General features: G+C 41.7%; 1 protein-coding gene across 1 annotated transcript in view; it reads right to left on the bottom strand.

Moving 5' to 3' along the window:
• LOC142143826 (phosphatidylinositol 4-phosphate 5-kinase type-1 gamma-like) overlaps nucleotides 1-24,684 on the bottom strand; it is a 146,511-nt gene extending 121,827 nt beyond the window's left edge. The window contains exons 1-7 of the mRNA XM_075202066.1: nucleotides 24,575-24,684; nucleotides 24,307-24,422; nucleotides 24,201-24,244; nucleotides 21,775-21,893; nucleotides 21,213-21,312; nucleotides 14,916-14,990; nucleotides 14,557-14,640 (exon numbers count right to left, since the gene is read on the bottom strand). Of these exons, the coding sequence (XP_075058167.1) occupies nucleotides 14,557-14,640; nucleotides 14,916-14,990; nucleotides 21,213-21,312; nucleotides 21,775-21,893; nucleotides 24,201-24,244; nucleotides 24,307-24,422; nucleotides 24,575-24,684 (648 nt within the window). The remainder of the gene's footprint in view (nucleotides 1-14,556; nucleotides 14,641-14,915; nucleotides 14,991-21,212; nucleotides 21,313-21,774; nucleotides 21,894-24,200; nucleotides 24,245-24,306; nucleotides 24,423-24,574) is intronic.
• Nucleotides 24,685-25,375: the final 691 nt, after the last annotated feature.

The following is a 25,375-nucleotide window of genomic DNA, read 5'->3' as shown; positions in this document are numbered from 1 at the left end:
TGTACACTGAAATGTATCATTCTGATGTTCCATCTGACCTGGCCACTGATACCTTAAAGCAGTGGAACTGTCCTTGTCAGGACACTTGAGCAATAAACATCACTCTGCTTTGAAGACCTGCTTGACAACTTCTTCAATATTGCTGTAATCCTGTGACCTGCAGATTAGACCCTAAATCTAATTCGTTCTCCAGCTGTCTGAGGTTTGGACCCAAGCTTTTCCAGTACCTCTGCCTGCTACCGATGCAGCTGGTCAGTGTTATAGGCCAGGGAGGATCCATCTACAGCAACCCAGATCCATAGTAAGAGGTCCGGAGTTACCAGCCCAAGTGTACTAGCACAGGAATACACTAGCAGTGACAGTTATCCAGAAGGAACGTGGTTCTGAGTCCCATAAAGGAGCTCAGTGGTGGCTGCATTGTAAGCCCCTCCTACTGCGGCAAGAGGGCGTATTTGTGATAACGAAAGGGAACGGTGGCAAAGTAAGCCCAGCCGGTTCCCAGTAACAACAGATTGGCTAGCATAGGTGGTCCATCTTGTCACAGCACCAAATTATGACAAGGACTTTATTGTGCAGACTGATGCGTCACAGTATGGACTGGAAGCAGTACTTAGCCAGGTGGGGCCTATTTGAACAGAAAACATCCGAACCGGGAGGTGGTATATCCCACAATTGACAAGGAATGTTTGCCCATTGTTTGGGCAGTGAAAAAATTTCAGCCTTATTTGTATGGACAACATTTTACTGTTGTGACTGATCACCTCTAGCCTTGCACTTCAAATATATGACTTTCACATAATTCACAAGCAAGGGAAGGCTCACAGCAATACGGATGGACTATTTTATCAGGGAGAGACAGATTCCCTGGGCCACCCCCGGTAACACTAAAAGATTGCTGAACCAGAAGCCAGATCGTGTGGACATGGCCCGCTGGTAGCCCGCATGGACAAGGGGGGTGGGAATCTGTGACAGAATGGACCGCCTTTGCCACTCTGTCGTGTTGCTGGAGGCTGGTTGGGCTGGGCTTGCCTTGCCGCCGTCCCTTCTTTATAACCAAAGTAGGAGGGGCTTAAGCTTCTGCCACCACTGGACTCCTTAGCTGCATCCTTCTGGGTAACTGTCGCTGCTAGTGTACCTCCTCTTGCTGGTACCTCTGACCTCTTGCCTTCAGATCAGGGTTGCTGTGGATGTTACCCCTGACCTATCACACTGGCCAGAGCTGCAGGTAGCAGGCAAGGCATTGGTACTGGAATGCTGGGTCCAAACCTCAGAACAGCCGGAGAATTAATTTGATTTGGTCTAATCTGTGGTCACAGGAATTACAGCAAGGAAATAGTCGTCAAAGCAGGATCTTGAAGCAAAATGATGTTTATTAGCTCAAGTGTCCTAATAAGGACAGTTCAACACTAGTGTATGGCATTAGTGATCAGAAGGTCAGATGGATCAATAATACATTAGATGGTCAAGCAGGGGCCTTTTTGTAGTTTATGACACACATGTGGGCAGGGGTTAACCCGCCCCTTCCTAGCTGACACATGAACATCTGATCAGATAATTTAACATCAGGATATAATCAAATCTTGCATCCAACACCATTTAACTTCCACATAAACCTGATTTCCGCATATTTTCTTTCTACATTGTTAGATTGTTAGATTTCCAGTCTAACAAGACATGAACACAGGATACTTCCACAGGCCAAAGCAGGCGTTTGTCACTTCATGTGAAAAGACGTACTTAGCATTTCCTAGTATCAGCAATACAGACTTCCTCTAGCAAAGTTACAAAACCAAATAATTACATACTGTCTATGAAGTTACAAATCAATACAGCATAAATGAATGCATTTCCTGTACAACACAATATAATAAAATCAGTACATTTCTAATCTACAGTATCAAAACACAGTACATTTGCAACAATATAAATTGGCACAATATGCTGATATGTTAAATACATTTATACAAAAAGTTAATTATAAAATGACCCAGCCACAAATATTCCTCTGCAAACAGTATGATTTTATGTTGGAACTGCTCTATCTTATTGCTTTTATTCCTATTTGATCTAATGGTTTCAGGGAGAAGTTCTATTACAGTTGCAAAAATTAAGAGAGACTGGAACACCATGGTTAATGGAAAAGGGATTGCACTTAAAACATGATGTAAAAGTCTTACAGAAGTAGCAGTCTATAAAGCCAGAATGGCCTGATTTCTCATTTAACTTTTTTAATCTAAATCTGTCCAGAAACTTCTTCCGGTTCTGGAGATGCACTGGCAGGTACCGGAGCTGGTATTTTCCCACAGTTTGTGATAGAGAGAGGCAGGTGCTGAAACCTGTGATAGAAGCAGGTGAACCAAAAAGAGAAAACAAAAGGGGCAGGAGGCTCATTATTCACTTGCAAAACTGCTTTGTCTGCTAATGTCACGAAACATCACCCAAAGTTGTAGTTTAGTAAAGATGACAAGCAAAGAAATCCCTTGTGCATAAGCGACCCTGACTAAATTAGTAAGGCCTCCTTCTACGTAAAATCCTGTCAGAATTGTTGCAGTCACCTTGCTATCCTAAATATCAGGAGGACTTAGTGACATTTTGATGCATTGATATTTACTAGAGACCTCTGCAGCCACAAGCCAAAGACTTTGCTTCCTACAAACACCTACTTTCTTGGAGGGATACAGTCTGTACTTGCAGTATAGAATTTGAAAACACTTGTCAGTGATGGCACTAGTGCACCAAGAGCTCAAGGTGGGACTGTAGGGAAATTGCAGAGTGACTAAATAAATACAGCATTTTCCCTACAGTCCCAGTTTAAGCTCATTAGCGTGCTGTTCCCAGAGATTCATGGCAGAGTCAGGTTGACAAAGTTCATGTATGTGAGCAAAAGCACTTCAATGATATTGCAAAACTTTCAGATACTTGGTTGTTACCGTGACCATTGGTGAACTTCATACATATTTCCATAAAAGAGTGTTGCAATCTTTTCACTGATAGTCATATGTTTGTTTGGTTACGTAGGAAGTAAAAGTGGATGGGTGTTTCCCGAATCACCCTGGTGGTGGCACCGACTCTTTCATAACAGAGAAGTCTCAGAGCAGATTTGGGTGGATGCACTGTGCTGGAGAAGGTAAGAAGGTGGTGGGCCCCACTGCCTGAGAGTTCCCTTCCCCTTTCCCGCTCATCCAATAGCCTGGCTCCACCTTATATCTATTCCCAGGCTGTTGTACATTGCTGTATGCTCACACCAGAGATTCCAACTGGTACACTCCCACTCCCTCTCCCTGCTGTCAGACACATCTGCTACACAACTCTTCTCTGCCTCCAGAAACCCCATGCTGCCACTTTCCCCACCAACACATTGCTCCTCTGTTCTCCTAGACATCCTCTGCTGCTGTACCTCACCTACCGCCATTCTCCCGACAGGCTCTAGGCTCAGAAGAAATAGAAAAGGAAAGGATAAATTACATCAATTTTGATATAGGTAAGTACATGTGCAGTATGTTTCTATTTTACTATTATAAATATATTATTTTTTAAATACTTTTTTTATTATTCATTTGGTACTTAAAATTTAATTATAGGGATGCCACAGTAACTCGCCTGCACTACGCAGTTACATTCACTTGTTTTCAAATCTTCTGCCTAGCTGACTTATTCACACACTTTAGGTTGGCAGTGCAAGATTTGAAAAAAAAACCAAAAAACCAGTTGAAGTGGTAGAAGTGGCACAGCATTGAGGAGCTACAGTAGTTTAATTAACAAGTACCAAAAGAAAATATAATCTTTATTTTGTGGACTGACCACAGATGCTGACCTTGCCTCTCTGCTGGCTGACCACATCCCTTCAGTGTTGTATGTGTGTGTATTTGCTAAAGCAATATCTGCGTACATGTGTTTGTTTTCCATAGCTGCATTTCTGTTTTACCTTGCATGTCTTTTCTATAACAGTGTGTCTGTTGTTTCAACCATAACCATTTAGTTTTTACATATTTATATAATAATTATTAACTTGGTCATTACTGAATTTAGAAACATTTTTAGGAACATAAATCTTTAAAACTTGGGAGTACCCCTGGAAGGTAGCTACTATGTAGCATGTAAAGCATAAGACTATCTGCACCACAGAAATTGGTACTTGAGTCACACAGTAGTAAGTTATCGATAGTTTTGATCGTTACAGTTTTACTCATGTTGCTCTGATTAATTTTCAAATCTGCATGAGTGAAATGCTGTCATAATAATAATAAAAAATAACAAGAAACACATTGGCAGATTGTTTAATACAGTTGATAATTCTGATAAATTCACGATATAATATCAGCCATCAGAAAAAAGGAGAGTCACCAATGAACACAAATAGTGAAACCTTATTTCAATTTACATCAATTTACAGCCTACTTAACTAAATACAACCTTTTAGCTCATGTTTACATCTATGAAATTGAAAAAGAGGCTTTAATGTTCACAACACACTCTAAATACAAAATAACATCTGTGCACTGTACAGAAAATTAATGCTTAAAAAAAAAAAAAAAAAAGAAAAGTAAAAGGCGGAAAGAAATAACATGCATGTACGTGCAGCATTTACATGTGGTGAAATAATTTCTGGTCATGGTCACAAGCTCCAAGGATCAAAACCAATATAAATATAGAACCTTACTATTATTAATGCCCCAAAATAATAAAACTGCACACTAACTAAAATTGGAAAACAAGTCAAAACTATATAGCGACAAATTCTTCAACCTAAATGTAATGTTTCAGTCACACAAACATACATACACACACACCACTGTTGTCTACCCAAAAATACTGGGGCACTTTCCTCTACTGCAGAAGATGGTTAAGCTTGCAGCTAGGAGGTGGCTACTTTAATGTAGCTCTGTCAAAGCACAAAAACACTAAATGGGACACATTCTTATTTGATACGGCCTTCGGTTTCATTTATACAAGTCATGCCTGTTGTATTTCGCCATAATTACAGGAACATACATGTGCAAATATATATTAAAGAAGTTAAGAAGTTCTATGATGCTAGTACTGCCACCGTAAAAAGTAGTATGTAAGAAGACAAAAAGCACAGGTAGCTGCTCATAACAGAGCTCAGAAACAGCTTGACAGCAATTTTTTCAGATCTAAAAAAAAAAAACTAGAAAGCAAATTGAAAAAACTAATAAAATACAGAGATCCTTATTGCCTTCAACAACAAAGTCTAAATACAGTGTGCGCCACCTGTGACGTGCTTTGTAAAAATAAAGCTTCAACACTGGCTCTTTGTTGAAACTCATTCTACTTTTTTATCTATGGGATTCATAAATAGAAATACAACATTTTTAAATATATCTATAAATCTAAATACAACAAATACAGTGCGCTCAAACACAATTCTGTTACACCACCTCAACAAGGTATAAAATATAAGTGTTTAAGCAATGTCCGTGTTAAATAGTCCTTCATAAGCAGTATTCCCACGGACGATGTCAGCACTAGCAGTCACTGGTCTGCGCGTCTTCCCCTTCACTAACCCGATCTCCACGGGTCAATCAATTCCTAGGATATCAAACAGATGGGGGCGCTTCTATAGTGCATTATCCAAATAAAAAGGTTTTTATTAAAAACAGAATGTACACGTACCAGATATACAGTATAATCAAGCACTGAACCAGCAATCAATTGACTCCTGCATCAGCGGACATCATAAAATAGACCCTGGATCCACAGCAATCTCGACGCGTGTCATCTAAACAGATTTCATCAGGAGGGGTCTAGCTATAAATCTATTGTAAATTTATATGGAAAAACTGTTAAAATGGGAGTAGGAAACCCACATATATCAGGGATTAATCAGGATGTATAAGCAGATAATATTTGGAGGCGGATGTCATTCCTATTAAGGATTACTTCAACTATTATTATTATTATGAACCTAGTAAAATATATGACAATCTAAAACCTGAATAAAAAGCAAGACTTCCAAGAACCCCCTTAACAATACAGTATAGATATTTCTATTTCAAAATAGTTTCCTTTAGGTCTACGTATCTTGACTGATATGACATCTTACATAAACACAATTCAAAAATCTATGGCATGTAAATTTAGAATTTAGCAAGCAGGATAAAGGTGCTAAATGCAGCATTGTAACTGCTAATAAATGCTAGACTAGTACATAACTTAATTAGAGGTTCTCATTACATAACTTTGGGTCACTCAACCAGTCCTAAAATGTAAGCATTCAATAATGTAGTAATTAAAAATTAAAAATAGTGTTATAAACAAATGCCACAAAGGATTAAATTCTAAAAATATAAAAACAACATTGTTTTAATGAAATCTAGCCAGAAATGCAGCATATGCCTGTCATTTCCATACCAGAAACATAACATTTATAGTGTAAGATTACAGAGGATTTCAGCCATCACTATAAAGGGTTGACGTTGAGGAACATGTTTTTCTAAATCAAAGATTCTGCACTTATAATGGTGGTTTGCACTCTTCCTTTTTTGAAACTGTTTAGGATTGAAAAAGACATCCCATAGCCAAATTGATTTTCTTTGTCATCTCAAACAAACAAAAAAGATTGTACAAACTGAAACAAAGCAATTGTTTGCAAGCACTAGCACACCCTGGGATAAATGCACACTGAGGGATTATACTGCAAGTACACATAATAGTACATTAGAGTGTAGGAGACGGGTGCTGTACACTACGCTGCCTGGTCATATCTCTTCTCTGGATCCACTGTTGACCATCACTCGCGTCTTCAGTTTTGCTTCTGAGTGTGGGGTGATGGGCATGAAAGTAACCAGTGGTCTCATCTTATCAGATATTTGCATATTAATTACTAGAAAAAAAAAAACAACAATTACATGGACTTTCCAACCATATTTAAAAAAATTAACAGTATTTGAAAACTTTTTGCAAATGGTGAACTTTACAAATTTTTTAAACAATTATTCAGCATATACTCCCTTTACTATGCCTCGGAAAACCAGGTCACAAGTATTTTAATAAATATGAAAATCCTAATGTTATTGTCAGCAAGGCAACGCAAGAATGATAAAGAATGTAAATGTGTTTATGCCATGCACTGATTAAAGAGGTGTGCTATTTAATATATGTTAATGATTGTTTGATTGAACATATCCTTAAACCACCAATAATATTATTTAACATGATATGATATAGCATACAAGGCTGTTTAAAAGGGATATTAAACCAAATCCAAATGAACAAACAGGAAAAATCTAATGCACTTTGAAACACTCTTAAAAAAAATTCAAACAGCATCTTAACTTTGTCTTAACCCACTAAACAGGAATTTACTCCCACAGCATTATATAGGATACATCGTTATAAATGTAAGTATTAGTTATATTTTTGTAACATTCTGATTAATTGCCTTCATGATCTGTATGTGTTGATAATCATCTAGGATAATGAGAAATTGTTATTTATTATACAGTAGTGATTTAAAAATAAAAAATGGAGCACTGTCATGTATAAATACTGAGTGTACTGCTATATGTTCATGTGACTGGATCACACATAAATACCTTATGGTATCAATTTATTCAAGGTAAATAGCGCAGGGCGGTGATTTATATAAATTGCCAATGCACTTATTTTTAATATTGTATATATTCTGAGATAGTAAATTCTTATTTCTGAGACCAGGGTAGAAACTGTTTTTTCCTGTTTTCACCTTACTAAAGGTTATGCCTTATTTCTGATGCATATATCTGAAACAATAGGCGTTTGTGGATGGAGGTCTTGTGTGTATTGGCATGTATTTAGTATGGAAGTGTCATTGTTTTGTATTTGTAAAGTTGATAGTGGAAACCTCCAATTAGGCATATGTGCATTGGAGTCTGATAGCAGTAAGTGCTAACAAAGTTTTGTGATGAAGTGTCATGCCTGCTCTGGCCAAAGGCCCAGCAGGGGGTCGTTACTGTGTGAAACTTTTGTCCAGAGTGAATTTCATAGATAAGTGTAAATTTTGTTAGCCTTGAAACGCATGTAAATCTATGTTTTGGGAAGCAGGGTACACCCTGATTTTAAAAATAGACTATTTCTGAACTGTATAAAAGGCATCAGTGTCAGGCGCCGTCCCAGTGCTGTGTCCGTTGCACAGGGACGGACGCCTGCTACTGCCACTGAGCGCTCGGTTGCTAGGCAACCGAGCACACTTCCGGGTCAGCAGCCACACGTTCCGTTCCCCAGTAGTTCCAGCGGTGGTGTTCAGCGTCACCACCGCCGCTGATTAGTGTAGGTATTTAAGGTTCACTCTGGCACTAGGAGAGTGCCAGAGTATTAGGTCCACCCTAGCTCCAGCATTCCTGTGCAGTTCTTGTTTTCCTGTGAATTACCCGGATTGTTCCTGACCATTCTTCTTCTGTTCTCCCTGTGTACTGGACCCGGCTTGCTGACCATTCTCTCCTGCGCTTCTGACCCTGGACCCAGCTATTCTTGACTACGATATTGGATTCTCCGTGGCATATCCTAAATTTTGGTTCTGACCCAGCTATCCCTGACTACGATATTGGATTCTCCCTGTGGCATATCCTGCTTCTCTCGGTTCTGACCCAGCCTGCCTGACACCGCTTCCATCCTACCGCTTCACTGGTTGCTCCCTCTGAGGACCGCGACCTGCGTGTCTCCTGCAGCTAAGACCATACTCCCTTGCGGGGGTTCCTGGTGAAGATCTGGGACACGTTAGACTCCGCGCCTCTTTGGTGAGTAGTGCCAAAACCAGTAAGCAGAATATTCTAAGTTGTGACAGTATACTCTGGCCATGACGTCGGATGGAACAAATGAACCCTCAGCTCGGGATCTTCTTATCCACCTGGGCCGCCGAGTGGAACAGCAGGAAGCCGACCAGGCCCGTTTACTTCAGTGTGTCCAAGGGATTATGTCCCGTCTAGACTCCTTACAGGCGTCCAACCTCCCCCGGCGGAACCTCCAGCTGCTCCGTCTCTGGCCGCAGTTGCTCCAGTGGCTCCGTCTCCTTCCTTGGCTCATTCTACCGGGCTTAGAATTTCCTCCCCCGAGAAGTATGACGGATATCCTAAAAGATGCAGGGGGTTCCACAATCGGTGCGGAATCCATTTCGAGTGAAACTCCGCAGCCTTCTCATCTGAGCGTACCAAGGTAGCCTTCATGATTTCTCTGCTCAGCGGACAAGCATTGGCCTGGGCTTCACCGCTATGGGAGCGCAACGATCCTTTACTAGAGAACTCCGCAGCTTTTATTGACATATTTCGTAAGGTCTTGGATGAACCAGGTCGGATCTACTCAGCTGCCTCTAGTCTATTGAATCTACGACAAGGTTCGATGTCAGTCGGTCAGTATGCGGTACTCTTGCTTTAGAACTTCTATGGAACAACGAGGCACTCATTGCTACCTTCTGGCAGGGCCTTACTGACCGAATTAAGGATGAGCTGGTCACCAGGGAACTTCCCTCTTACCTGGATAACCTCATTTCCCTGTGTATCCGGATTGACCTACGTTTCAGAGAAAGGACGTCAGAGATCTCTCACAAGACGCCCTTCCCGCTTGGCACCTACTTTTCAAAATCCTATTTCGACTACAGAGGAACCGATGAAGCTGGGCCGCTTAAAACTGACGCCTGAGGAGCGTGAAAGACGGTTCAAACAGAGACTGTGTCTATACTGCGGAGAGTACGGACATGTATTGAGCCTCTGTCCCAAAAGGCCGGGAAACGCTCCCTCCTAAACAGTAAGAGGGAGGCCGCCTTAGGAGTAGCTGTTTCCACTCCCTACTCAACTTCTAACCCTGAGTTCCTTATGCCTGTACTACTGGTCAGTTCTAAAGGACCCCAGCAGATTCTAGCCTTCGTGGATTCCGGTGCGGCCGGAAATTTCATCCCAGCCCCTCTTGTCTCACAGCTTCAGTTATCCATTCTGGCTCTTCCTCAGACGCTAACACTAACAGCTGTAAACGGTAATCGGGTCAGCAACGGCACCATTTCCAGCATCACTAGTGCCGTTCAGTTGCGGATTGGAGTCTTACATCAAGAATGGATTCAATTCCTAGTGTTACCACAATCCGTCAATCCTTTAATTCTGGGTCTCCCCTGGCTCCGGGCCCACTCCCCACAATTTGACTGGGCTCGTGCCGAAGTTATCTCCTGGGGTCCGCAGTGCCATAAGTGGTGTATCTTTTCTCCTCGTTCCAACGTTTACCTTACCCAAACCAATTCTGAGACATCCGCACTACCCTCGGCCTACCTAACCTTTAAGGACGTCTTTTCCAAGCAAAGATCAGAGATTCTTCCACCTCATCGCCCTTGGGACTGTCCGATTGATTTAATTCTGGGAAAGCAGATTCCTCGTGGTAGGACTTATCTCCTGTCTTTGCCAGAGACCCAGGCTATGTCACAATATATCTCTGAAAAGTTAGCCCGAGGGTTCATCAGAAAATCTTACTCTCCTTCCGGAGCAGGATTCTTTTTTGTCAAGAAAAAAGACGAATCTCTACGCCCCTGCATTGATTATAGACAACTAAGTAAAATTACCATAAAAAATCGTTATCCTCTGCCTCTTATAATGGACTTTTTTGACAGAATCAGCGGAGCCCGAGTCTTCACCAAATTGGATCTCCGAGGGGCATATAATTTGGTATGAATCCGTCAAGGGGACGAATGGAAGACAGCGTTCAACACGCGGGACGGACATTTTGAATATCTAGTTATGCCCTTCGGGCTTAGTAACGCCCCCGCTGTCTTTCAGTCCTTTGTTAATGAGATCTTCCAAGACCTGGTATATCACTCTGTAGTTGTCTACCTGGACGACATCTTGATTTTCTCCCGAGATATTTCCTCCCATCGTCTTCATGTCAAAGAAGTTTTATCTCGACTACGAGCTAACCAACTCTTCTGCAAATTAGAGAAGTGTATCTTTGAAGTTGAGCAACTGTCGTTCCTTGGGTACATTGTTTCGGGATCAGGACTACGCATGGATCCAAAGAAGGTGTTCGCTATTAATAGTTGGCCTCTTCCTCAAGGCACCAAGGCCATTCAAAGATTTATTGGGTTCGCCAACTATTACAGACAGTTTGTTAAGGGGTTCTCCTCAATTATTGCCCCAATAACCGCTCTAACCCGTAAATCATCCAATCCCAGAGAATGGTCTTCCGATGCCTTGAAGGCATTTGATTCCCTAAAGCAAGCCTTCTCGTCTGCACCAGTTCTTTTGCAACCAAATCAATTAGAATCCTTTTTTCTGGAAGTAGATGCATCCGCAGTAGGTGTTGGAACAGTGCTCTTCCAGAGATCTGAACTTGGTACCCATCTTCCCTGCGGATTTTTCTCTAAAAAATTCTTGCCTCATGAGAAAAATTATGGTATAGGCGACAAAGAGTTGCTTGCAATCAAGGCCGCCTTGGAGGAGTGGCGACATCTCTTAGAGGGTTCCCGTCATCCAGTAACAGTTTTAACTGACCATAAGAACTTGCTCTATATCAGTGAAGCTCGGTGCCTCAACCCACGTCAAGCTCGATGGGCATCATTCTTTGCACGCTTCGATCTTATCTTAACTTACCATCCTGGGTCCAAGAACATCCGAGCAGACGCCCTGTCTCGATCTTTTGATAATACTGACATCTGCACATCCCTGACGCCGCTGCCTATCTTAACACCTACCAGGGTTATCGCCCTTACCAATACCTCCCCCAAGACACCTCACAGGGGTTGGGGTTTTTTTGGAACCTAGTTAACGAGCCAAAGCGTTACGGTGGGCACATTCCTCCAAACTTGCAGGACACGCCGGGGTGAAGAAAACCTACAAATTCCTTCGTAAAAAATATTGGTGGCCGGCCCTGCATTCAGACGTACGAAAATTCGTGGCCTCATGTGCTACGTGTGCTCATTGTAAAAACCCCAGATTGGCTCCATCAGGTCTTCTTCAACCGCTTCCTACTCCAGAAATTCCTTGGCAAAGCATATCCATGGATTTCATCACTTACCTTCCCCCCAATAATGGGTTTACCATCATTTGGGTCGTTGTCGACAGATTTTCTAAAATGGCCCACTTCGTACCTTTGCCTGCTCTACCGTCTGCTTCTCAGTTGGCCCTCATCTTTATTAAGGAGATATTCAGAATCCATGGCTGTCCCCGTGAAATCATTTCGGATCGCGGAGTGCGGTTTGTTTCTCAATTCTGGAGAGCCTTTTGTAAAATTCTTGGTTCTGACCTCAAATACTCGTCCGGCTATCATCCACAAACTAATGGCCAAACGGAGCGGGTTAACCAGGACCTTGAGGTCTTTTTACAATGTTTCTCTTCAGACAACCAAACCGAATGGGCTAATCTCCTACCTTGGGCTGACTTTTCTCACAACTTTCATCATCACGAGTCTTCTGGTACTTCTCCATTTTTTGTCGTTTATGGAACCCAACCCACCCTCCCAGATTTCTCCGGTCAGGTTTCTTCACCAGTTCCAGCTGTGGAGGATTTAATGCGGAACTTTTGTCAGATTTGGTCAACTACCAAAACCAAACTCCAAGAGACTTCTTTGCGTTATAAGCAAGCTGCCGACTGACATCAGAGACTTATTCCTCGATTACACGTTCACGATAAAGTATGGTTGTCTACACGCAATCTCAAGTTGAGGGTACCTTCTCAGAAATTGGCTCCTCGTTATAGCGGGCCCTTACCTATAACACATGTTATCAACCTGGTGACCTATAGACTCCAGTTACCTCCATTCCTGAAAATCCATAACGTTTTTCATGTCTCTCTTCTGAAACCACTTGTACTTAATGAATTTCATCAATTGCCTCATCTTGCAGCTCCTGTACGGACTACTAATGGTGAAGTGTTCGAAGTAAGTCGCATCCTGGACTCCCGTGTTCTTCATGGACGACACCAATTTTTAGTCCATTGGAAGGGCTTCGGCCCAGAAGAAAGATCATGGGTGCTAAAAGAGGATCTTCACGCCCCACGACTATTGAAGCAATTCCTCGACCAAAGAACTATCCAACAAAGTAGGGGAGAAGGTACTGTCAGGCACCGTCCCTGTGCTGTGTCCGTGGCACAGGGACGGACGCCTGCTACTGCCGCTAGGCAACCGAGCACACCTCCGAGTCAGCGGTCACGCGTTCCGTTGCAACGGAACGCTTCCCAGTAGTTCCGGCGGTGGTGTTCAGTGTCACCACCGCTGATTAGTGTAGTTATTTAAGGTTCACTATGGCACTAGGAGAGTGCCAGAGTATAAGGTCCACCCTAGCTCCAGCGTTCCTGTGCAGTTCTAGTTCTCCTGTGAATTGCCCGGATTGTTCCTGACCATTCTTCTTCTGTTCTCCCTGTGTACTGGACCCGGCTTGCTGACCATTCTCTCCTACGCTTCTGACCCTGGACCCGGCTATTCTTGACTACGATATTGGATTCTCCCTGTGCATATCGTGACTTTTGGTTCTGACCCGGCTATCCCTGACTACGATATTGGATTCTCCCTGTGGCATATCCTGATTCTCTCGGTTCTGACCCAGCCTGCCTGACACCGCTTCCATCCTACCTCTTCACTGGTTGCTCCCTCTGAGGACCGCGACCTGCGTGTCTCCTGCAGCTAAGACCATACTCCCTTGCGGGGATTCCTGGTGAAGACCTGGGACACGTTAGACTCCGCGCCTCTTTGGTGAGTAGTGCCAAAACCAGTAAGCAGAATATTCTAAGTTGTGACAATCAGCTTGTATTTGAAACTTGTTCTTATGATTTTCATCTGACCTGATCACCCTGGTACCTTCAACCAGGGTGAGAGCAAATAAACATCTTGCTTCAAGATCTGCTTCAAAACATCTTCAATATTGCTGTATTCCTGTGATCTACAGATTAGACCCTAAATCTAATCCGTTCGCCAGCTGTCTGAGGTTTGGACCCAAACTCTTCCAGTACCATCGCTATGCCCGCTACCCAGCAGCCCTGGTGAGTGTGATAGGCCAGGGGGGGGATCCATCCACAGCAACCCTGATCTATCGTGAGAGGTCAGGGGTACCAGCCCAGGTACACCAGCAATGAGGTACGCTAGCTGCGGCAACTACCCAGAAGAAACCCGGTTCTGGATGTCGGTATAGGAGTCCAGTGGTGGCAGCCTTTGTAAGCCCCTCCTACTTCGGCAAGAGGGTGCATTTTGGGATAACGAAAGGGGACGGTGGCAAAGTAAGCTCAGCCGGTCCCCAGCAACAACAGACAGGGTGGCATAGGCGGTCCATCCTGTCACACATACACACGCACATACATACACACGCAGACACACACGCACACGTATATACACATACGTACACACATACGCACACACACATATATAAACATACGTATACACATATATACACATACGTACATACATATATACACATATATATATTAAAAATATTAGAAAACTCCTTTAATCACACTTCTAAGATGTTTGCCACCATGTAGAGCATTGTATAAAATTTAAATTTTTTGAAATGAGACAGGCGTTCTAGATATATCCAAAACAAGTACGAGATGTGCATGTAACAGCACATGTACCAAAAGAAATACTTCACGAACTTACTGTGTCACTCTCTTCGTCTAAGACCGACTGCACCTGGGTGTTATAGTGGAGAGGGGAATAAACCCAGCTCCGGTCATCTGGGGGCTGAGCCAAGGGTGAAGAGGGAAGACAAGCCAGGAACGGAGGCAGCAGATAAAGAAGCATGAGAGAGAGACAGAGAAAACAAAAGATAGAAGAGGAATATAACAAATTTATGGAGACACAAGTATAGGTTCTACAGGGAGCTATAATATTTCAATGGAACTATTTAAAACAACAGAAGACACCTGAATTAGTTTCTATATGTATAACTAAACATTGGATCAACACTGCTTTGCCGAGTCTGCTGGAAAAGGCTTTATTGCACTAGTAGTACTCACACAGTCAGTGGATGAAGAGGCAGAGTGCATCATGTTGAGACGGGGGGAATAGACCCAATATCTCCCATCTGTGAACTTGTTGAAAGATGAGATGAAACCAACAGAGAGGTGAAGATGAATTGAGGCATTGCGAGAGTGTGAAATGTGCTGGCCACAAGCATGCAAAGTCAAAAGTAGACCATACTTTTTTGAGAAAAAAAAGAAAAGATAACCCCTGTACACTATAAACAAGAAATGTATCTGACAGAAAAATGATCAGCAGAAAGAGAGGGAGGCAAACCTATGCAGTGGAGATTAGTAGCAAATTAAGCAATTATTAGTTGCCAACAGGATTAGTAACAATTAACAGGACTTGCCACATTTTTTTAATACAACAATTCAGAGGATGAATTTACACTCCTGCAACAAAGGGAATATGCTTAATTTAGTTCCGAGAATTTAAGTTTTGAAATAAGAGAATTATTTTCAGTGTCATTTCTGTAAAGTGGTACATGGTTTTGTCACAATTTTGCAAGGATTTTGTGTCTAATGTGATTTCTTAACATCTCAGAAAATTAAACCCAAAGCAATACAGACTTGGAAGACTGCAGTCTTGCAAAAACATTGAAACAGGCTCCTGACCCTTCTTATAAACAACAGTGATGAAAACGTTAATGGTATATTCACACTGCACGCATATGCGCTGCCAAAAAAGACCAATAAGTACATGCATAGAGCACTTACTGGTGTCAGAGCTAAACTTCACTGGTGGCTGCGTGAGTAACACATGCCTGTGGGAAAGTAATATTACAGACTATTGCATACCTATATTTAATATGTTCTTTTTATAACTGCATATCTGAGTTAACAAGAAGTATCCATGATGACATTAGGTGGTTTATTAAAATGCAATTTAAGTTTTGCATCATTAAAGCCTAACTTACTGATAAAACATTTCCGATAAATTCATATTTAAAGGTCACCTTCCACACTGTAAAAAAACAAAACTTGTGAAATGTGATATGGTACAGAGAACAGTTTGCACATCACAAATGAGTGCAGACATGAAATGTACACAACTCTTGCATATATTTCATAGGACTATGCCCAAACACAAAAGACTGATAGAGAATAGAATCACAACACGAACTGTGGCTCTATATCCCCAAGTTTGGACTTGGATGATTGGTTCAGTTGAAGATATATTCCTTGATTTTTTTTATTTTTGTAAATGAAAAAAATAAAATAGACATTTTTAAAAAAATGCACATTTTGTGCCACAATAAGCTTTTTTTAATCCGTTTAACAATCCCAAATTGAGAAATTAAAAACCTTTACTCTATACCTAAATATTATTGTTTTTTTTTTAGATTTTCTATCCTTGAAGAACCACAAAAGACTTAACTACAGCTATATAGTTTTAAATTTAAATATAATGATTGAAATATAACCTCAAATATCAATCAATTGCATTACCTGTAATATGCCTCCAGCTTCTCAAAAAAATGAAGGCTTAAATTTTTTAAATGTTTTAACCTAACTGATTTCAGGTGTTTTACATTTAATTCATTCATTTAATACATGGTTTTAGGTCTGTATGTGTATTTGATTAGGCAATTACACATTAATTTGGATCAAAGTTGAAAACTCACTGCATAAAATTTGCTAAAGAAGATGTCCACTTAGAAATACATTTTAAATAAACGTCTAACATTTAAAAAACCCTTTACCATACCATACTTTGTGGGGCCATAAGATGTACTCTCAAAACATAAAATTGTGTCTTAAAGTTGCCAGACTCTTAGGCAATTTGCTGGAAAGGCCAAGATGGGGCAGTGGGGGCATGGGGTATTATCTTTCGTTGTCAAAATGAGGTTGCAGACCTGATCCTCCACACAGTATTTTACTGCATCCTAGAACTTGAGGAGAGAAGAGGCATTAAACTTATGTCTAATATGGTATTACAGCTACTACAGTCCAGTCCTTTCAGTGATCTGAGCATTAGATACTGGAAGAAAAGAAAAGCAATGCTTCATCCAGCCAGGATGCAGAAAAAAAAGCCATTTGTGGGGTCAGGTCTGTACTCTCCTTTTCAGACAGGAATTTAATATCCTTTTTAGCTGTTCAGACAGATTTCAGGACTACTTTCACTGTAGAATTCTGCTTTCCTGAATAGGAATTGGCATCTTGTAAGGCCAGACGCTGATTTTAATGTTTCCATGACAACATGACATGAAATTTCCTGTAACAGCTTTACAAGGCATAAACCAGAAAGCATCATAGTTTTGTTGAGATCTCTGTATAAATATGTATGCTTCTTGCATGCTGGGATGTTGTGTTGAAAGCTCATTATGATTAACCAAATGTAATTTAAGCTGTGCAATTAAATGTATGGCGCTGACAGAGATATTTTGAGTAGATAAAGACATAAGGGTAGATATATGAAAATCTCAAAAAAGAAAGTAGAGGTGTTGCACATAGCAACCACTCAGATTCTAACTTATCATTTTCTAAAATCTATTGGATTAATGCTAGCTATAATATGCAACATTCCTTTTCAGAAAGTTTGATAAATCTACCCCACATAAAGAGGTACCCCATGGAGCCAAAAGATTTTTGCATAGACAGTTACGTGCATGTGTGAACCAGTGTGTAAAAGGTCTGTAAATCTGCCAGGAACCTTTGTGTAAAATAACTGTGATGCACTCAACAAGACACACCTCCAAACAATGGCACTGGCAGGTCCTTGGCGGAGTTCGCAATCGAGGCAATCACCCCCACCCTCCTATCCCCCCCTCTCACAAGCAGGTCTATGTCAGCAGACACAGGCAGACAAGAGATCCTGGTTGGCCAATCTCAGATTGCGTTTTAGACACAATCAGAGCAGCTGGGCAACATAACCTGCCTGCTTGTCTCTGCCAAATGGACCTACACATAGTGTTCTGCCACAGGCAGCCTCACCTGTCAAAAATGGGGAGCAGACTGAATGCCCACCCCCAAAAAAAACAAAAAAGCAAAATTCTAGATCCGCCCCTGGACAATGGAGTCCACAAGTGAGAATCAATCATCATAATTTTCACTACTCTGAGGTAAGAGACGTTGTTAGTTGAAATGAGAATAGATTGGGGGCAGAGAGAGTAAGTGAAGGGCAGGAAAGATGTCAAAAGAGGAACATTTCAGATTAGGAATTAAGTCAAGAACCAGATGAAATAAGAGACAGGCTAACAAAAGTGTACAAGATGCATTTGTGACAGGATTGACCGCCTATGCCACTCTGTTGTCTGTTGTTGCTGGGAACCGGTTCGGCTTGCCTGAGTCCCCTTTTTGCTATCCTAATTGCGCCCTCTAACCACAGTAGGAGGGGCTTAAGCTACTCCTACCACTGGACTCCTTAGCGGCATCCAGAACCGCGTCCTTCTGGATAATTGGCGCTGCTAGTGTACCCATTTGCTGGTACCTCTGACGTCTTGCCTTCAGATCAGGATTGCTGTAGATGGTACCCCTGGCCTATCACACTGGCCCAGAGCTGCAGGTAGCAGGCAAAGTGTTGCTACTGGAAAGCTGGATCCAACCGCAGAACAGCCAGAAACTGATTTAATTTGGGTCTAATCTGTAGGTCACAGGAATTACAGCAGGGAAGAAGTCGACAAAGCAGGATCTTGAAGCATGTGATGTTTATTAGCTCAAGTGTCCTAATAAGGGCAGTTCACATTGGTTTAAAATACCAATGATCAGAAGGTCAGATGAAACAAAAGTACATTTCAATGCAAACCAGTGCTCCTTTTATACAATTTTTGAGACTTAGCATGGCAGGTGGTAATCCATCCTTCTGTCAGTTTAACCAATCTGGATTGATTCATGCAGCCTGCACGTAAATCAGCCCAGAGAGGGGGTAAAGACTCCAGCGATGGACGGAACCCCCCTTCCCCCAGCACCACATTGCTCCGGTCAACCAGACAGGGCCTGGAGCTGTAGCAGAAATCTCTGCCAGCATCTCCACTGGACCACCAGGGAGCAGGTACGCACACTTGTTTTATTAAATACACATCTAATTTTAGATAAGTATTTTACACTACACAGTTTACTTTACATATTCACTTACATTATACACAATTTTAGACTCCCGGAGCCTAGCGCTGGGAGTTAACCCCCTCAGCCCTGCACGCTGGTTAACTACCAGCGCTGCAGTGCCTACACATTACATTTACATTAATTTTATTCAAACACTTCAATATACATGTATATACTCCCTGGCGCTTAGCCAAAGAGAAGGAGGTTGCAGTAATCAAGGCAAGAAATTATAAGAGTGTGAATAAGTGTTCTGGTGACTTCCAGGGTGAGTAAGAGCTGGATCTTGGATATATTCTGGAGGTGCAGGTGGCAGGAATTGGAATGGGACTGAATGTGAGGTTTTTAGGAGAGGGAGGAGTCGAAGAAGACCCCTAGGTAATGGACTTGAGGGACAGTAAAGAGGGTAGTGGTAGTATGTCAACTGGGTAGATGGTGGTGATATTCATATATACATAGTTCTTCTAAAGAACTCTATGGAAGCTAGTCTAGCTCTTTTTAATTCCTATGGGTGACTGCAGTGTGCTCTTTTACCTGCAAGCATAAAGAAATCAAGCTAGCATACCAATGCAAGAAACAAGGGTATGTCCCCAGGAAGGACATCCACTATTTGTTAAAAAAATGTATTACTTTTTTTTTAATGCTGTGTCTTACTGATTGTCTTACTGTTTTTGCTAGTTCATAATGCAAAATTGTTTTTAAAAATCAGCATATCAGATTAAAAACTACATTTTATCCAGACTTCTTACAATGAGTATCCAAAATAACATGGCCTTTTCTTGTAAGCAAGTTGTACGGCACTGAATTTGCAATGATCAACCACATTTCTTCTAAATCGTCATCGGCAAGTAATTGTTCACGTCAGCCTTCTTTGGCATTAATCACCATGGCTCATTTGTCTAGCAGCCTTCCAACCCTAACTACTAGTAGCTTTCTGTGACAGGATGGACCGCCTATGCCACCCTATCTGTTGTTGCTGGGAACCGGCTGGGCTTACTTTGCCACCGTCCCCTTTTGGTATTCCGAATATGCCCCTCCTGCCGCAGTGGGACCACTGGACCACTGAGCTCCTTCTATGGCACTCAGAACCATGTTCCTTCTGGGTAACTGACTCTGCTAGTGTACCTCGTTGCTGGTGCATCTGGGCTGGTACTCCTGACCTCTCACTATAGGATCAGGGTTGCTGTGGATGGATTCCCCCCTGGCCTATCACACTAACCAGGGCTGCATGGGTAGCAGGCAGAGCGGTGGTACTGGAAAAGCTTGGGACCAAACCTCAGACAGTCGAAAAACGGATTAGATTTTGGGTCTAATCTGTAGATCACAGGAAGACAGCAATATTGAAGATGTTTTCAAGCAAGTCTTGAAGCAAGATGTTTATTTGCTCTCACACTGGTGGAAGGTGTCACTGTGATCAGGTCAGATGAAAATTAGAAGAAGAATACATTACATGCTCAAACAGCTCATCCTTTATACAGTTCAGACACAGGCTATTTTTAGCTTTCCAATGGATTTACATGCATTGGAAAGCTAGCCATATTTATACTTATATGAGAAATTCTAGAAACGCTGTGATGTCCTGCATCTGGTTTTCAGATGCAGAGAATCCAGGAGCCAGTCTTAATTAAAATTTCCTGCCTTCAGTTTTGGACCTTCACACATCAAAAGATCTAATTAGCACGGAGCCTTTCTTTAGACCGTTCGGAATACCTATTCACACAGAACAACAAAAAACAAAAACAAGCCAGTTTCCCACATCACAATACACAAAAGGCTTTGTAAACAAAGGCTCATTGTATCAGATATATACACATCAGAAATAAGGTATTTCCTTTAGCAGTTGTAAACAGAAAAAACAACTTTTCTACCCTGGTCTCAGAGATAATGATTTCCTATTTCACAATATACACAATATTAAAAATAATTGCATTGGCAATGATATAAATAAATGGCCTGCACTATTTCCTTTACATAAATGTATACCAAAAGTTATTTATCAGTGATCCAGTCACACTTTCCATTGCAAAGAATGTGTTAGATGAATACAAGTGTGTTTGAAAAGAAATTTGAGGTATGCATCTGTATGATTGAAAAGTATTTTCTGAATTGCCATTTAAAAATGACTTGTAACTATAATGGACCTAGGTATTTAAAATGCAGTTTAATGTGGACATCTCTTTAATGCTAATTTCCTGTTAGTTGGACACTATATTACTGCACCTGGAAAACTGTATAAACCAGTGAACTTACAAAATAAATGTCTGTCACAGGCACCTCATCATCTTCCTCAGACCGCTGACTTCCTGTTTCCTCAGCAAGGCAGATTTTAGCCAAAAAACCAGAGGCCTCTCTATAGAATGAAAGAAGTACTTTCAAAAAGTGTTATACAGAAGATTTAGGCACAAGTGAAGTGCAACATTAGATATATATCGGTACTGAACAAGCATAAAAAGAGCAATATTCATTAGCACAGCACACCTAAAAACAAGATGAACACCTAATGCTTATTAGACGGAGTGGATATTAGCTATGCATGTATTTAGTCCTTTCTAGTTTTTATACGGATACATATCTAAGTTCCAAATACTACTACTTGTGTGATAATGAACAAGGGCAGAATCAAACTATAATCACATTTTTACCCAATTTGTACCCAATAGCTATATAATCAACATAAATTATTTATTTTCCCAACACTACAAAAACAAGGCTCCATTAGGCAAGAAAAAATAATGTTATTACACAGCCTAAATGTGAACAAGCAATAATGGTATAAAACAAACAGAAGTGCATTACATGTATTATGTCTCACCCGTGCTTTTCCTCTTCTGGTCCAACCACAGTATTTTGTTGTCTGGGCTCCACCAGAACTGTAACTTGCTGAAAGTTGTCCTCATCACATGTCTCTTCATGGGATCTGAAAGAAGAAGGTTAGTTTATGGACTGCTTAGACCCTAAGATTCTAATGTGCAAAAGCCATAACAAAAATACAGTATTAAATTAAAATGGGTTCACGGAAAAACCACAGTTCTGTGACATTTGTTGTTAAAAATGAATTCTAATTAAAATGGAGTTTTCCCCATTAAAAAATAACAGTGGATCAAAGTCTAGAGTAGTTCCCTTCCATGGGGACACTTACATAAACTTGCAAAATTGTGGATTAAGCAGTAGCTGCTGCTGGGCCCGCCTCATTGACACTTGGGAAGAGGAGCTGATGGACGAGACCCAAAAGTTGGTGCATGCTCTAGAATTTGCACATGACAGGATATGATGGAATATGATCATCTCTTCTCTCCTCTTTTCCAATGAAGCTGATTCGGTGGCTACTCCTGCTTCCACACACAAGTTATCATTGCAAAGTAATCAAAGGGGTCACAGTGGAAGGACTCCCAACATACCAATAGTAGATATACCAAATTGAACGTGGCAACTCTAATTTAGGTATGATAGTGACATTTTGGAGGTACTTTCGCAATTTCATGAAGGTGACCATGAAGTACCCTTTGCTGAGGTACCAATGGGTGAATTCAACGCTTCTACAGTTTTACCCACTTTCTTAAAACGCATGTATTGCCACCTTCAGAACAACTGCAACTTAGAATGAACGGTAACAAAACATAACTTCCTGAAACCCATACCAACACACTGTATTTTGTGGGAGAACAACTTTATATTTTGTGTTCCCAAACCTACATGTATACAATCTGCAACGAAATGTCAGGGAATCTTTTTGACATGTTTATGAACACACTATGATTTTTAAACAAGCTTTCAATGCTCAACTGAAGTGAGGAGGGCATTCTAATGCTTTAATTAGTATTTATCTTGCTTTGCCTTTTGAGGCCAGTGTGTGGGAGCCCTTATAGACAGCTGAACTTTTAACACGTCTAGACTTCACATACATTGTGGGACAATTATGAGATATAAAGAAATAAACCGTCAAACTTTTCAGCAACATACAGTGGTTTGGCAATGTTTTAAGAATGAGAAGTCCTGCTCCCCTGTAAGCCTAATGGATTACGGAGTTACTCCATTGATGGGACACCGGACATTGTGGTATTCATAGGAGCGAGGGCAGTTTAAATTTCAATCCACTTAGCTGAAGCTCCTACCCTTCCTCCTCCATACCCCCCCCCCCCACCTGCCAGAGCATTAATCAGTTATTTTATAACTAAGCCCTGCTAAACAGAGTAGGAAAACACAAAGATAAGGAGAGAACAAAAGCGTAAAAAGGGGAGGGCGTCCAGTGTCCCCCAATGCAGTAAGAGAAAAGGATTTAACATAAGTATAAAATCTAGTTTTCTCTGTCCTTCTATTGGGTGACCCCGGACATTGGGGACATCCCCAATCTACCTTTTATGGGTGGGTTTTACATTCAGAAGAGGCGGTGCGAAGCACCTTCCTCTACAAACTGACATCCTTAGATGCAAACACATTAAACCTATAAAATCTGGTAAATGTGTGAATTGAAGACCAGGTGGCAGTTCGACACAGCTGCTAAGCCGAGGCCCCATGCTGTGCCGTCCAAGACGCCCCCACCGACCTGGCGGAGGGCGCCCTGACAATATCAGGAAGAAGAAGTCCTGCTCCACTGTTCGCCTGATGGATTACTTTGTCCTCAAAACTCTGACCACATCCAGAAATTGAAGAGAGCTTTCTTCCTCTGGAGATATACTGTGGACAAAAGCCGGAATGTACTAGCTAATGCTAAACTTAGAAACCACCTGAGGCTGAAAGAAGGGCCTGGTTCGAAGGACCGCCCTATCCTTATGGAAAGTAAGAAGAGGTGATTTGCAGGACAAAGTTGCCAATTCTGATACTCTTCTTGCCATGAAAATAGCTAAATCAAAAAGAGTTTTCCAAATAAGGAATTTTAACTCTACCTTATCCAATGGTTCAAATGGTGAAAGTTGTAAAGCATTTAACACCAGATTTAGATCCCATGGAGCTACAGGAATAACTTAAGGGGGGTGTATATGCAGGACCACCTGTAAAAAAGTATTGACATCTGGAAAATGGCTAATCTTCTATGGAAAAAGACTGAGAGCAGAAACCTAAACCTTTAGGGAACCGAGTGCTAGCCCCACATCCAGCCCATCCTGCAAAATACATAAGAAGCCTGATTGCCTGAAAGGTGGAAGTAGGCAATGCCTTCCTCTCGCACCAGGCAAGTATCCACACTCTGCTGTAACTCTTGGCAGAATTTGGCTTCCTTGCCTTTAGCATAGTTAAAATTACCTTATCCAAGAAGCCCTTTTTCAGCGCAGTCACCTCTTTAAAACCTGGTTAAGAAAAGGCCCATGGGTTAACAAATGTGGTCTGAGAGGAAGATGCTATGACTGACCTGCTCTCATTGTGAGTGCGTCTGTGTACCAGGAACTCTGCACCCAATCTGGAGCCACCAGAATGACCTGGACCCCTTCTCTTTTCACCTTTTCAGGATCCACGGAAGCATTGCCACTAGGGGAATGATGCAAATTTGGCGAAACTGCCAAGGAACTGAAATGACGTCTACTAAGACTGCTCTTGGGTCTCTTGCCCTTGCACAAAACAGTTCAACCTTGAGGTTGAATCGAGACACCATCTTCTCAATGCCAGCCCCACCTGCTCACAATCTGGTGAAAGACCTCTGGGTGAAGAGACCATTCTCCTGGATGAATGGTCTGCCTGCCAGTTGGCTATTCCTGGAATGAAGACTGCCATGATGGCCTGAACGTTCCATTTTGCCCACCGAAATATACTGCTGATCACTCGCATGGTGGGATAATTTCTTGTCCTTTCTTGGTGGTTGAGCTATGCCACCACTGTGGCATTGTCGGATTGTATTGTTGCAGATGCTCCTTACAGCAAATGATCCGTGCTGATTAGCACTTGAAATACTGCTTGCAATTCTAGAACACTTATAGGAAGTCTTGACTCCTCTGGAGTCCAAAGACACTGAAAATGAACCTGACTGATGACCGCAGCCCCCCCCCCCCCCCCTCAAATTCGAAGTCTGGAGCTGGTAGTCAGCAGAGTCCACTCCCCTATGGCGAACTGGCGACCTCTGCTGAAGTTCTCCCTCTTCAGCCACCAAAGGTGGCTGAGGGGAAAAACCTTCTGAGAAAGTTGTATGACCTAAATGGACAGAAAAAGGTGGGAATTTATTCCAAAAGGAGAGCAGTTCCAATTGAAACCGTCTGGCATGAAATTGGGAAAATGAATGACTCGAATGTCGAAACCATTTTTCCGAGGACTCTCATGCAGAAAAGAGTAGACAACAGAGACATTACTATGTTTTGTAAGGATGAAATCTTGTATGCCAGTAAAACCACCCTGTTTCAGGGTATCGAAACATAGGTCCAAAAACCCTCCGTTGAGACAGAACTACTGTGGATTTTTTTAGATTTAGAATCATCCTGTGGAACTGTAAG

The sequence above is a fragment of the Mixophyes fleayi genome, chromosome 1 (assembly GCF_038048845.1).
Source record: "Mixophyes fleayi isolate aMixFle1 chromosome 1, aMixFle1.hap1, whole genome shotgun sequence".
NCBI classification, from domain to species: Eukaryota; Metazoa; Chordata; class Amphibia; order Anura; family Limnodynastidae; genus Mixophyes; species Mixophyes fleayi.
Note: the sequence above shows the minus strand (reverse complement) of the source record. Positions and strands in the feature narration are given on the sequence as shown.